The sequence below is a fragment of the Nomascus leucogenys genome, chromosome 13 (assembly GCF_006542625.1).
Source record: "Nomascus leucogenys isolate Asia chromosome 13, Asia_NLE_v1, whole genome shotgun sequence".
NCBI classification, from domain to species: domain Eukaryota; kingdom Metazoa; phylum Chordata; class Mammalia; order Primates; family Hylobatidae; genus Nomascus; species Nomascus leucogenys.
Window position 1 is genome coordinate 5,790,179 of NC_044393.1, and position 12,585 is coordinate 5,802,763.

At 40.1% G+C, this 12,585-nt stretch overlaps 1 protein-coding gene across 1 annotated transcript in view; it reads right to left on the bottom strand.

Moving 5' to 3' along the window:
* Nucleotides 1–3,588: 3,588 nt before the first annotated feature.
* The window catches only part of RAB22A (RAB22A, member RAS oncogene family), a 53,838-nt gene continuing 44,841 nt past the window's right edge, over nucleotides 3,589–12,585 (bottom strand). The window contains exons 4-7 of the mRNA XM_030826848.1: nucleotides 11,408–11,479; nucleotides 11,212–11,318; nucleotides 10,488–10,597; nucleotides 3,589–4,847 (exon numbers count right to left, since the gene is read on the bottom strand). Of these exons, the coding sequence (XP_030682708.1) occupies nucleotides 4,750–4,847; nucleotides 10,488–10,597; nucleotides 11,212–11,318; nucleotides 11,408–11,479 (387 nt within the window). The 3' untranslated portion in view covers nucleotides 3,589–4,749. The remainder of the gene's footprint in view (nucleotides 4,848–10,487; nucleotides 10,598–11,211; nucleotides 11,319–11,407; nucleotides 11,480–12,585) is intronic.

The window sequence follows — 12,585 nt, forward strand, 5'->3', positions numbered from 1 at the left end:
CTCACTTACCATTCTCTTAAGACTGAAAAAGTGGAGGCTCCTGAAAAATGTAATATCCTTCTAATATTTTTTTAGACTTTCATTTGTACATAAAACAGGACAAATGCCCCAGAATTCCATTAAAGTTTCTTGCAAATCAGATAATCAAACTGCCTGGATTTCTATTATTAGAAGTCAAGACGAGCAACTCTGCTGTCAAGAGAAATTCGCAGACGTTGTTTCTTTAAGTTCTAGGCTAAATTCCACCCCCACCCCTTTTTTCTGAAACTATAAAATATATTGTTTATCTCATGGATAAATTTGTTTCTTAGACTATTTTTTAAAATCATAGCACAGCAAGAGTTAAAACAAATATCCCAAACATTATCTTGAATCATTTAAAAATCCTTTTGATAAACCAAGCTAACTAGAGGCAGGTATATAGTTAACAGCTTGACCCCTGAAGGTACATTCCATTTCTTCCTTTAAAAAATATTAACTGTTAAGAGGTAGAAAATCTCTTGAAGTCAAACGGTAAAACTGTCCCTTTAAAACAAATGTAAATAATGACTTTTACAGGTTCACTATCTAGTTTCTCACTGAACTTTCATTACAGAGTTAGAAGGAACATTTATAGCCCAGTGAGGTTAGAGAGAAGAGCCCGCCTGAGTTTGTCATTTCCCAAATGTTCTAGAGCAAGTACCAAGTATAGCTCAGTTAAGGAATTTCCAATAATTTTTCCCTGGAAGAAAAGGGTTTTCGCAATACTTACACAGGTTTCTGCAGAGACATGTGGATGTTTAAGGGGGCTCATCTGTTACTTAAGTAACATACTGTGCACCTATATCTTATATTCTTAAGGGCCCATGAATCACATCCTTGATGTATTCTGAAAGAATAAGTGAAAGTACCAAAAAGAATTCTGTAACTCACTCTTAGAATCTAAAAGATGCCTGTAACCATGAGCAAATGCCTTTCTGAGCTGGAGGCTGACATGCCAATTAGTGCAGTGTCATCGGAATCTAAACCGCTTATTTTAACACAATGCCCTAAAAATACTGACATTTTGGTTTGACAGTTACAGGAAAGTTAGCTAAAGGATATTTTCATTACTATATTTACCAGAGTTTAATTTAGAAGGCCTCCTAGACCAATTTTCCTCCTTGAGAACATAAAAGAAATACATACAAGACTTAAAGAGAAGTTCTGAAATTAAAGGTGGTTTCCTTTCCCTTTAGATATTTAAGAATAAGAGGAATTGATAACTTCAAGGACACCAGCCCACATAGAGGAGGCGATCAAGCCTCTCACACAAAAGTCCCAATCCTTTCAGACATCCAGAAAGTGCGTACACAATGGGAAACAGGGACTTCAAACAACATCATAAACGGTTCACAAGAAAATAAGTTACTTTGAAAAGAACTAAATCTTTCACCTGCTTCGTGTAAAACTTATCCTGACTGCGGCTGACAAGCAGGTGATGGACACTTAATCATAATCTTACTTTATGTTCTTTTAATCACCAGATGATAGTTAATTAGTTATCATAGAATCAGAAAAGCACTTGTGTGAAAGGAGAGTTCTGGAGACCATTGGTTTCTAGGATTGGACGCCTGCAAAGAGCTTATTTCAATTTCTCTGAAAAGAATCAACATACAGTAGCAACTAATTAATAATTTTTCTCTTCTGGTCAGTCCTGAGTTTTAAAAAATGGCCCTGGGGCTGGGCGCGGTGGCTCACACTTGTAATCCCAGCACTTTGGGAGGCCGAGGTGGGCGGATCATGAGGTCAGGAGATCGAGACCACGGTGAAACCCCGTCTCTACTAAAAATACAAAAACATTAGCCGGGCGTGGTGGCGGGCGCCTGTTGTCCCAGCTACTCAGAGAGGCTGAGGCAGGAGAATGGCGTGAACCCGGGAGGCGGAGCTTGCAGTGAGCCGAGATCGTGCCACTGCACTCCAGCCTGGGTGACAGAGCCACACTCCGCCTCAAAAAAAAAAAAAAAAAAAAAAAAATGGCCCTGTATCGTAAGAAAACCAAAAAATTTTTATAGATAGGAGTATGTCTCAATTCCTTTGAAATCTAGCCTCTTCTCCATAAGAAATTATTATAAATATGAAATGTGTATTAGATCATTGCTTAGTCAGCTTAATAATCCAAAATGTGTTCAAAATAAAACACTGCTTCTGACTTTAGTATTCATCTTTGCATTTTAGAAGCAAATAAAACAAGTAAAAATATTTTTTCCCTGCTTTCACTGAGTATGGATTATGGATCTGAGAGAGTAATTTTGTTGTTGTTGTTGCTAAGCATTAAAAGGATATTACATGAGAAACAGTGCCAAGTCAACTTCTTAGACAGACTGATGAAAATGAGGGAAGAGGCCCGAGAAATGCATAAGTACAAGCTTCATATCACTCATTCTGTTAATAAAACATGTGGCTATAATAAAACAGAATCACACCCTACATATGGGAGGGAGAGTGAGAAATCATGAAATCAGCAAAAGGCTGATGAGATGGACCCAAATTGGGCTCGGTACAGTAAAACATCACAGTAAGATCAGAGACATCCAGATGCCTCACCAGTTAAGATGAGCTCAGAAGACCTTGCCTTTCCCCATGCACCGAGACACCATGCAATCACCAATAGCTACTGGTGGGTTTGGTGGAAAAAATGTGAAGGTCATAGATTTGCACGTTTTGGTAAAATAAGACAGAAAGGGTCGCACACGCTTTGCCTCTTTGGTAATGAGTCAAGCAACCTCTGTTTTTATTTTGTTGTCGTGGAGATAGAGGCCCAGCAGTGGGAATTCTAGGGACATACCAGGGCGGTGCCCGGATGCCTGGGATCCATCTGGATGTATACAGAAGAAAGTCAAACTACTTTAGGTGTAAAGCGCCTGGCCCTGGGAATCACATGGCTTCTCTAGGAGCTTGCTAATTTAGCACTGGGGAGGAAGCAAAATCCTAGGGGGATGGAGCATCCACATGTCTTTTAAACAAAACGAAGTTAGAATTTTTACTAACGACATTCTTTTTATATGATTTCAGGAGATAAAAAAAATTCTAAACGCTTAAGATATACAACAGGGAAAAGGGAATTGTTTTTTACTTAATCTGAATTATAATTTTCCCATTAAAATCTATCCATATTAAGTGGGGGGGCACAAAATAATACTAATTCTTTTTTAAAGTTTCAGCTGTTCAGTTGCAGGATAGCTCTGAAAATACAATTTAGTTTGAAATTCAAGCTGTTTCATTTCCTATTAAATCTTGTAAATTTCCTTCCCCTACAATACTCAGGTTGGAAGGGTGCCAAATTAGACCAGGAACAAATTTTCACCAACTTCACTTCAATGCTTTATTTTTAGATTATATTAAAAACCTCATTAGGCTCCCTGAGGGAAAAGAGTGTTAACCACTAGCAGAGGCAGGGGAAAAATAAAGGAAACAGAAGGATAAGCTAAATTGTTAACAAGGAAAGCTCCTCAGTCGGTCTGAGGATGCTGTACAAGCTAAAAGAAACTTATTACCAAGACCAGGTAAATGACTTGAGGTTGGAGCTTAATCTTTTACCCTCAGGCTAGTAAGGACTAGTCAGGTTTGTCAAAGTGGCATATGTCTTTATTATGATTTCCAGATGGGATCCGGCGGGAGGCGGGTGGGAAGAAGGGAAGGCAGAGAAACCTTCCAAGTGCTATGTGCTCTATACCTTTATACAACACCAATGTGCTTGAGTCTCCCGTTAAGAGGCTGAAAACTGGGCAGGCATACGCGAGACTGGGTGCGAGATTCAATGGAATGTCAAATGAAACTTAGAATTTATCAATGTATTTACATAATTTATAATCTTTAAGCAATGGCCTCATAAATATAGACTACAACTTTACATATGCTAAGCAACAGATACTTGCTTTTCCCCACCAAAATACTTGGGTTAAAAAAAAATTGACAGCATTTACACCACCTTCTTCACTTCCGCTCTTCTTCCTTTTTAAACCATTGCTAGTCAGTTTAGAACATATGAAATTCAATTTATTCCGGGCAGCTTCTCTACCATCACCATCTTGATCATGAGAGCTTATTTAAAAAGGTGCCAATAACGTGTTTGGTGGCACACACATGACAAGGTCAGAAGCAAACCCAGGGTGAGCTAGGCATCTGCTGCTATCATTGTTAATTTACTGTACGTATCCTAGGCTAACATGTTCAATGAAAAGTGCTTTAGAGATGGCAGAGATGAAATCATTTCCATCAGTCCTATAAATAACCCATTTTAGCTTCAGATAATAATTGTCCTCCCTCCACTTAAACTATCCTACTATATGTTAAATAATACAACTCCCTCTAACAGTGGTAACAGAAACCAAGGAAATTATAATCTCCACAAGCTCTTTTTCTTTTCCCTTAAGAAACACGAAAGTGCTAATTTTCCCTTTACAAATGTTACATAAAATCTTGATTACAAAACTACTCAACAACTTAATCCTACCAACCATACAATTATATGTTCCTTTTCAGCAAGGTCAAAAGCCAACAATGTAGTCCCTTTGTACACTAGAGATTCTTTACATAATAGAAGTTCACAGACTGAAATATCATTGCTGCAGTCTTTGGGGAACAGAACTGGTCAATTTCTGTGAATCCTTTTTTGCACGGAGAAGACTCAAGACCAGCTAGGTGAAAACTGGTGGCAGGGACCCCAGCCCTCCTGTTAACTTTCAGGACCACCTACTTCATCATCAAGTCTGAGAGGCTGAGGTTCGGTCAGCAGCAGCTCCGCTTTGGCTCTGAAGGCTGTCTTCGGAGTTTGAAGCCCTTACCGCCAGATGGCGGGTTGGCGTCAGTGGATGGAATTCTTCGACCTAAACCAAGATGAGAAAAGGGAAGGGAGTGAGCTTTAACTTTCTCAGACACAACAATTTTGCAGATGCAATTTGACAGGTTTCACTGAAGTAAAAAAAAAAAAAAAAAAAGTTTAATAAACTTTTTATGCTCAAATAATTTTAGATTTATAGAAAAGTTGCAAAGATGACAGAGCTCCTGTGTACCTCCCACCCAGTTTCCTCCAGTGCTGACATATTACCATGGGACATTTGTCAAAATGAAGAGTTCAACATTGCCACATCACTATTAACTCCAGACTTTTTTCAGATAGCATCAGTTTTTCTGCATGTCCTGCTTCTGCCCCAGGATCCAAACAAGGATATCACACAGCACTTAGTAAACATTTTTTAATTAAAAAAAGCCACACATTAAAAACATTTTGTTTTGAGTAGGTAATACATAGGATTTGTTTTTAAAAAGTTCAATCAGAACATGGTTGTCCCTCTGTCTCATGACAAGGCCACCACTGTGGCCCATTTCTCGTGCAGCCTTCCAGAGACATATATGCACAAACACTCAGGCACACCTATATCCCTACCCATCTCCCCCTTCCAAGGCCAAATGGGGCAAGAAATAAAACAAATCATATATATGCACCATTCTCCACCTTGATACTTTCACTCAACACATCCTGGGGATTGTGGCATCATAGTACATGGAGAAAGAGCTGCCTACTTTTTTTTTTTTTGAGACAGGCTATCAGCTCTGTCACCTAGGCTGGAGTGTAGTGGCATGATCTCGGCTCACTGCAACCTAAGCTTCCTAGGTTCAAGTGATTCTCCCACCTCAGCCTCCCGAGTAGCTGGGATTAGAGGCATGTACCACTATGCCCGGCTAATTTTTTTTTTTTTTTTTTTTTTTTGAGACGGAGTCTCGCTCTGTCGCCCAGGATGGAATGCAGTGGCGCAATCTCGGCTCACTGCAAGCTCCGCCTCCCGGGTTCACGCCATTCTCTTGCCTCAGCCTCTCCGAGTAGCTGGGACTACAGGTGCCCGCCACCACGCCCGGCTGCTTTTTTTGTATTTTTAGTAGAGACGGGGTTTCACCGTGGTCTCGATCTCCTGACCTCGTGATCCACCCGCCTCGGCCTCCCAAAGTGCTGGGATTACAAGCGTGAGCCACCGCGCCCGGCCTCCCGGCTAATTTTTATATTTTTAGTAGAGACGGGGTTTCGCCATGTTGGCCAGGCTGGTCTCGAACTCCTGACCTCAAGCAATCTGCCTGCCTTAGCCTCCCAAAGTGCTGGGATTACTGATGTGAGCCAGCGTGCCTGGTCTGCTGCCTTCTTTTTAACAGCTCTAAAATACTGCATTTGTAGATGTACCACCATTCATTTAACTATTTCTCTATTGATGGGTATTTAGTTTGTTTCCAATATTTTGGTGTTATTAACAAAGATGCAAGAAGCATCTTTCTGAACTTACGAGTGTAAGTGTAGGATTAATGCCAGGAGTGGAAGAGCTAGGTCACAGTATTCTACTCCTGGGTATTTGTCTGACACATACATTGTATTCCAGTGTCTATCTAGCACAAATGCAGGAAGAATGTGCAATTTAAATTTTGACAGATGCTGCCAAATTATTCTCTGAAGAGACTGTGCCACTATATTCTCCTATCAACAATGCATGAGAATGAACAGGTTTCACTTCACTGCTCCATGAAGCATAATGACAATTTCAAGAGAATCCTTAAATCACCCATCTACCTACCTGGCTGATAACTCAGGGTTGCTTCTTGTACAAAGGCTTTCCTGACACCCTCCCACTTCCTTACTCTGTAACATCCCAGACACTACACTCAATCAGGACACCAGAAACAGGTTACTACATATATCTCGTATCTGTTTATATGACTATCTCCCTCGCATTAGACCCTAAGGTCTTCTAGGGAAGAGATCCTATTTGTCCATCTTTATGTTTCCAGCATCTTCTCAGCACAATACCTGACACAGAAGTATTTTGTAAACATGGAATAAATGGACATGTACATCTTTTGACATTAACAAGGCTAAGATGGCCTCTCCACTGACTCTCAGGTTCTGTCAAGTCTTGAGCCTCCACCACTTTGAGTTGTCTGCAGATCTGTGTGGGGAGTACACAGCATGGTTTCCACATTGAGAAAGTATCTCCCAGTGTCTTGTAACTACTTTTCAAATGACTAGACACTGCTGTGAATATACTACCAATCTGTTTAAAAGCTCTACCCAAGCTTCTTGTCATTATTCTCAATAAATGGATATTGAAATATAGCTGGTATCTAAGAGACATCTGTGAAATATGACATCAAAAAATTGTTGAACAAGTAATATTTTTAAAAGAAAGAAGAGGAGAATATTTTCATGAGCTGGGAACAGGTAATGATTTCTAAAACAGCAACCAAAAACCTAAAGCAGCTAAACATAAAGGAAAACAAGGATCAATCAGATTATATGAAGATTAAAAACTACAATCCATCGAAGGAGTTGACTAAAAAAATCAAAGGCAAGCCATACAGTAGAAGATACTTCCAATATACATAGTCAATAAGTGACTCATCTCCAAAATAAAGAACTATAAAACATTAAGAAGAAGGCAGGTAACCCAATAGGAAAACAGGCAAAAGACTTAACAGGCCCTTCACAAAGGAGGATATGTAGATATGACAAATGTAAATAAATATTCGGAAATGTGCTCAACTTCATTAACTGTCACGAAAATGGAGATCACTGCCTGCCCACCAGAGACAGAAAGTGACTGGACTTCTCATACACTACTGGTATGGTTGTCAACTAGTACAGCTACCACTTTGAAAACTGGTTGGCGGTAAAGCTGTACTGAATGCATGCATACTCAATGACCAGCAATTTTTCTTGTGGGTATAAATATACCTAACAAAAATGTGTACAGATGTTCACCAAAGAATACGATCAGAATGTTTAGAGCAGTACTGTCTGTAATAACTCTAAATTGGAAACAGCTACCCAAATGTCTATCAACAGCAGAATGGATAATTATATTGTGGGTATTCTTCACTGCCCCCTTACCCCCACAGCTTGGACTCTGACACTGACACGCACAAACCAGCCATGAGAATGGATCATTCACAGCTAGATGCAATGACATGGATGGTCTAAAAATGTAATGCAGAATGAAAGAAGCCAGGCACACAAGAGGAAACAGAGTGTTTTTAAAAATATAAAGTACAAAATATATGTAAAACAAAACCAGATAAAACAATCTGAAGAATTAGTATCAGGACGGTTACCCTTGGGTGTAGGAACGGCCATGTCCCAACCAGAGTGCCAAGCACCGGAGTATATTCAGTTTGTGAAAATTCACTGAGCCTTATACTTCTGATATATGCACATTTCTGTATGTCTATTATACTTCAATACAAAGTCAGTGTGCCAGGTACTGTGCTCACGCAGTTTTACTAAGCCAGTGAACAAGAAAGTCTATGTACATCTCTCTCAATTTTTCTAATCTTTGTGAACATATAGGTTTTATTTTTCACAGTTAAAATGAATATGTACATACTAGTTTTTATATAAGACTTTTCATTGTTGGTATAGTTTACTACCTTCCTTTTTTTTTTGAGATGGAGTCTTGCTCTTGTTGCCCAGGCTGGAGTGCAATGGCGTGATCTCGGCTCACTGCAATCTCCACCTCCCGGGTTCAAGCGAGTCTCCTGCCGCAGCCTCCCAAGTAGCTGGGATTACAGGCATGCACCACCACGCCCAGCTAATTTTGTATTTTTAGTAGAGATGGGGGTTTCACCATGTTGGCCAGGCTGGTCTCAAACTCCTGACCTCAGGTGATCCACCCACGTTGGCTTCCCAAAGTGCTGGGATTATAGGTGTGAGCCACCATGTCTGGCCTACTTTCCTGTTTTTAATACCACTAAAGTAAAGAACACAAAAAGACTGCGGTAATTTTAACATATTCATGATACCACACACTTAGATATTTTAGCTTGAGCTGTGAAAAATTCCCAACTGGCTTTATGTTGCCTTTCAAAAATCCATCTGGGTACCTGCTATTTACATCCAGGACAACAATAAACATGATTTTTGTTTTTTTAAGAGAGAGGGTTTTGCTCTGTCACCTAAGCTGAAGTGTAGTGGTGCAATCAATGGCTTACTGCAGCCTCAAATTCCTGGGCTCAAGCCATCCTCCCACCTCAGCTTCCCAAGTGGCTGGGACTACAGGTGCTTGCCACAATGCCCTACTATTTTTATTTTTATTATTTTTTTAGACATAGGGTTATACTATGCTGCCCAGGGTGGTCTTAAACTCCTGATCTCAAGTGATCCTCCTGCCTCAGCCTCTGGAGTAGCTGGCATTATAGGTGACAACCACCATGCCCAGGCACATCATGACTTTTTAACACTGAAATGAACAGGCTGGCCTAGAGGGTGCAATCAGTAGTTCACTGGCCATATCTGGCAGCAGATGGGCTCCTTAGGCCTGCAAAGTACTCTGAAAATACTTAAATGATTGGCCAAATCTAAACAATGGGACATGTAAAAAAAATGTGAAAACAACCTCAGCAACCAGGGGCCCACATTCCAGTGTGGCCCCAGATGATGGAGCTGGGCCTGGCCTCAGCTGGGGTTCCCAGGGCTTCACCTGGGCCTGCTCTGTTCATGGGTCATCTTTGCCTGGCCTTGGTGGGCTCTGAAGTTCATGCCCCTCCTCGACACAATGGCAAAGGACCCTCCTTGCTTCAGTCCCCTTGGCTCTCAACCACATGGTGGATCTTAATGCTACAACCACCCTGCTCTGATGGCTTTCTGCTTTTCTCCACCTGGAAGTCTGACATGTTCATGTGACTCCCCACACCTCTACAGGGCCTGCTTCCTTGGACCTCAGCTCTGATAGCACCTCCTTAGGGAGATCTTCCCTGATTGCTTGCAGACATTCCTTCATTTCATCCTAAATTATTTTCTTCGTATCAGTTATTATGATCTGAAATGATCCTATTTATTTGGTGTTCACTGTCTGTTTCCTTCTGTAGAATGTGCACTCCAGGAGAGCAGGGGCTGTGTCTATCTTCTTCATGGCTATTTCCCCTGAGCCTGGAACAGCTCCCAATAAATATTTTGATGAATTTGAATGAAATGAATAAACACAGATACAATCTGCAGAGGATCCCAAAGGCATGCAGCAGCCCCTCTCCCGTCTAGTATCATCATATTAACACTTCTGGAAAGGGAAGGGAAAAAGAACGGAAAACAGGTCTTACCTTTCACTTGCCTAGTATTGTTTTTGAGGGTTTTCTTACCGTGCAAGTATACCTGCATTTCATTCCCCTTTATTCATTTTGTTCATTTTCAATGACCTTGGACGACTAACAGAAACACATTTAAATAGAGAAAGAAATGGGACAGCTTTCATGACCTCAATACCCTGTGCATTATTTATTCAGTAGCAACATTCTTTCCAGAAGGGAAGCAGCTCTTCAGCAACTATAACATGATATGAAAACTGGGCATTACTCTTACCTTCTCCAATCTCATTTCACTGATCACAATATCAGAGACTAGACTGCTCTAAGTAATACAGGAATTCTAACCAGGAAGATCATTCTGTGTTAAGTTGCTTTTACAGAGGAAATGGATAAGGCACAGAGATACTCACTAATTTCTATAAAGAGTTCATTTATGTTTATCGCGTTTTTTGCGCTGGTCTCTACAAAAATTGCATGAATAGAGTCGGCGTAGTCCTTTGCATCTCTCTCCATGACTTCTCTGGAAGGCAACAACTACATATCAGAAATTCTACCCATGAAGATCTTAGTTGTACCCCTACCTACCCAGTAGTTAACCAGATTTACGATGACAAAGGATGGCCTAAATGGTTGTTGGATGGGCCCTGAGACATGGTCTTCCCGATTACACCACATCCATGGGTAAACAAACAAAATGAAACAAAACTTGGTACCACTAGTAATGTAGCTAATGGAATGATTAGGGATGGCAGGGTTTTCTTCCCCAGCCAAAATTTTCAAAAAGCCCTTGCTTTGGGAAAGATGGAAGTGGCCCAGAGAAACTGCCAATAAATGTGCTTTCTGCATTCAAGTATTCTAAGTCATGGGAGCCTAGGGGCTGCTCTGATCTCAGATGTTGGGTGCAATGCAACCAGTATTTCTGTAAATTGCACACCTGTCTATATACATAATATAATTAGCTCCAAATGCCTGAAATCTTAATTTTAGTTTGAAACTTTAGGACTCCAACCACACAACCAAAAGGAATTTTTCAATGTCAGAGACAAAATAAAAGCAAGATTCTTATACTGGATATTGCTTATTAAGAAAAGGAACACATAATAGGTATTGTAATCTCTCGTTCTAATAACTTACCTTACATCGATAAGATCACATTTATTTCCTGCAATGGCAACTACAATATTAGGTGGGCCATGCTGTCGAAGCTCTTTCACCCAATTCTTTAATGTTGAAAATGTCTCCTGTAACACAAAAAAAGGAGAGCAACTGGAGATCTAAGCAACCAAAAGAGAGTTTTCAAAACAATCTAAAGAAAACTACATAGTCTTACTTCTTTTGTGATATCATAAACGATTATAGCTGCAGCCGACCCTCGATAGTACATTGGTGCTAAGGCACGAAACTGCAGAGGAAGGAGAAAAATAAACAAAATTGGGAAAATTGGTTAAATATGTTTTATACTAGACTTATAAGCCCATTATCCCTGCACAAAAAGTAATCTTTCTCTTAAGCCAAAGAAAATGACATGCTGCTTTAAAGCAAATGAACCAGTAATTACCAAAGGCAAAAACTTTTAATGTAACACTGAAATGTCTCTCAGAAGATAGTTTAGAATACAGTTTTATAGGAATTAAATATGGCGCTATAAACAATTGTTTCAGCTAAAAAGGCTTTTTAATTGAACTCAATGTTATAATTCCCAAATTCGTTTGTTCAATAGTCCTTTAAACTTTGGCTTCCCTAACTATCACGGAGATAAAAATAATGCTATAAATAGTTCTCCAGAGAAGTAGCTGCATTTGTGTGTCATAAAGAAAACCCTGTAATCTGAACACTGATTGTCCTTCAGAAATGAGTACACATTTACATTCACTACTTGGATGAGTTTGCAACTTGCTTATTTGATATCTCCATGCATGTGGCAATTCTCAAATGCTGGGTACAGATCTCATTTCATTTACATGAATTTAACCCTGTATACACAGCTTCTTCCCACTCATCACCCTGGCCTCCACACCCCGTGACACACAACAGTGAGGAAAGAGAAGGGAGAGGAATAACCATTTGAACAGCAAGGGTGATTCAGTGAGCTATTTCTCTCAATGAGTGTGAGATGGAGACTGTGAAGCTCCTTCCCCAGTCAACCTCAGTTCTTGGGCACACGTCCTATGTGAGCATCTCACCCACTGAATATGATGTCAATGTTTAATGACAAGAATTTTGCCTATACTTTTCGTCTTACACCCTGACTCTGAAGCCTGACCCTTACTTATGATCTGATGACACTGTATTTACATCCTGTTGTTAATGGTGGTTTACCCCTGAACACAGGCAGGGATTATCACAGGAGAGCATTTGGTGCACATACATAAACCACATACAGAACTATGGATTCTGGAACTGCTTATCCAACGAGTTTAACCTTTTGGCTTTTTAAAGTTTCGTATTAATTTGAGTTTTACAAAAGAAAGTGAAGTTGTGACTGTAAGCTCCATGATGGATGCCAGC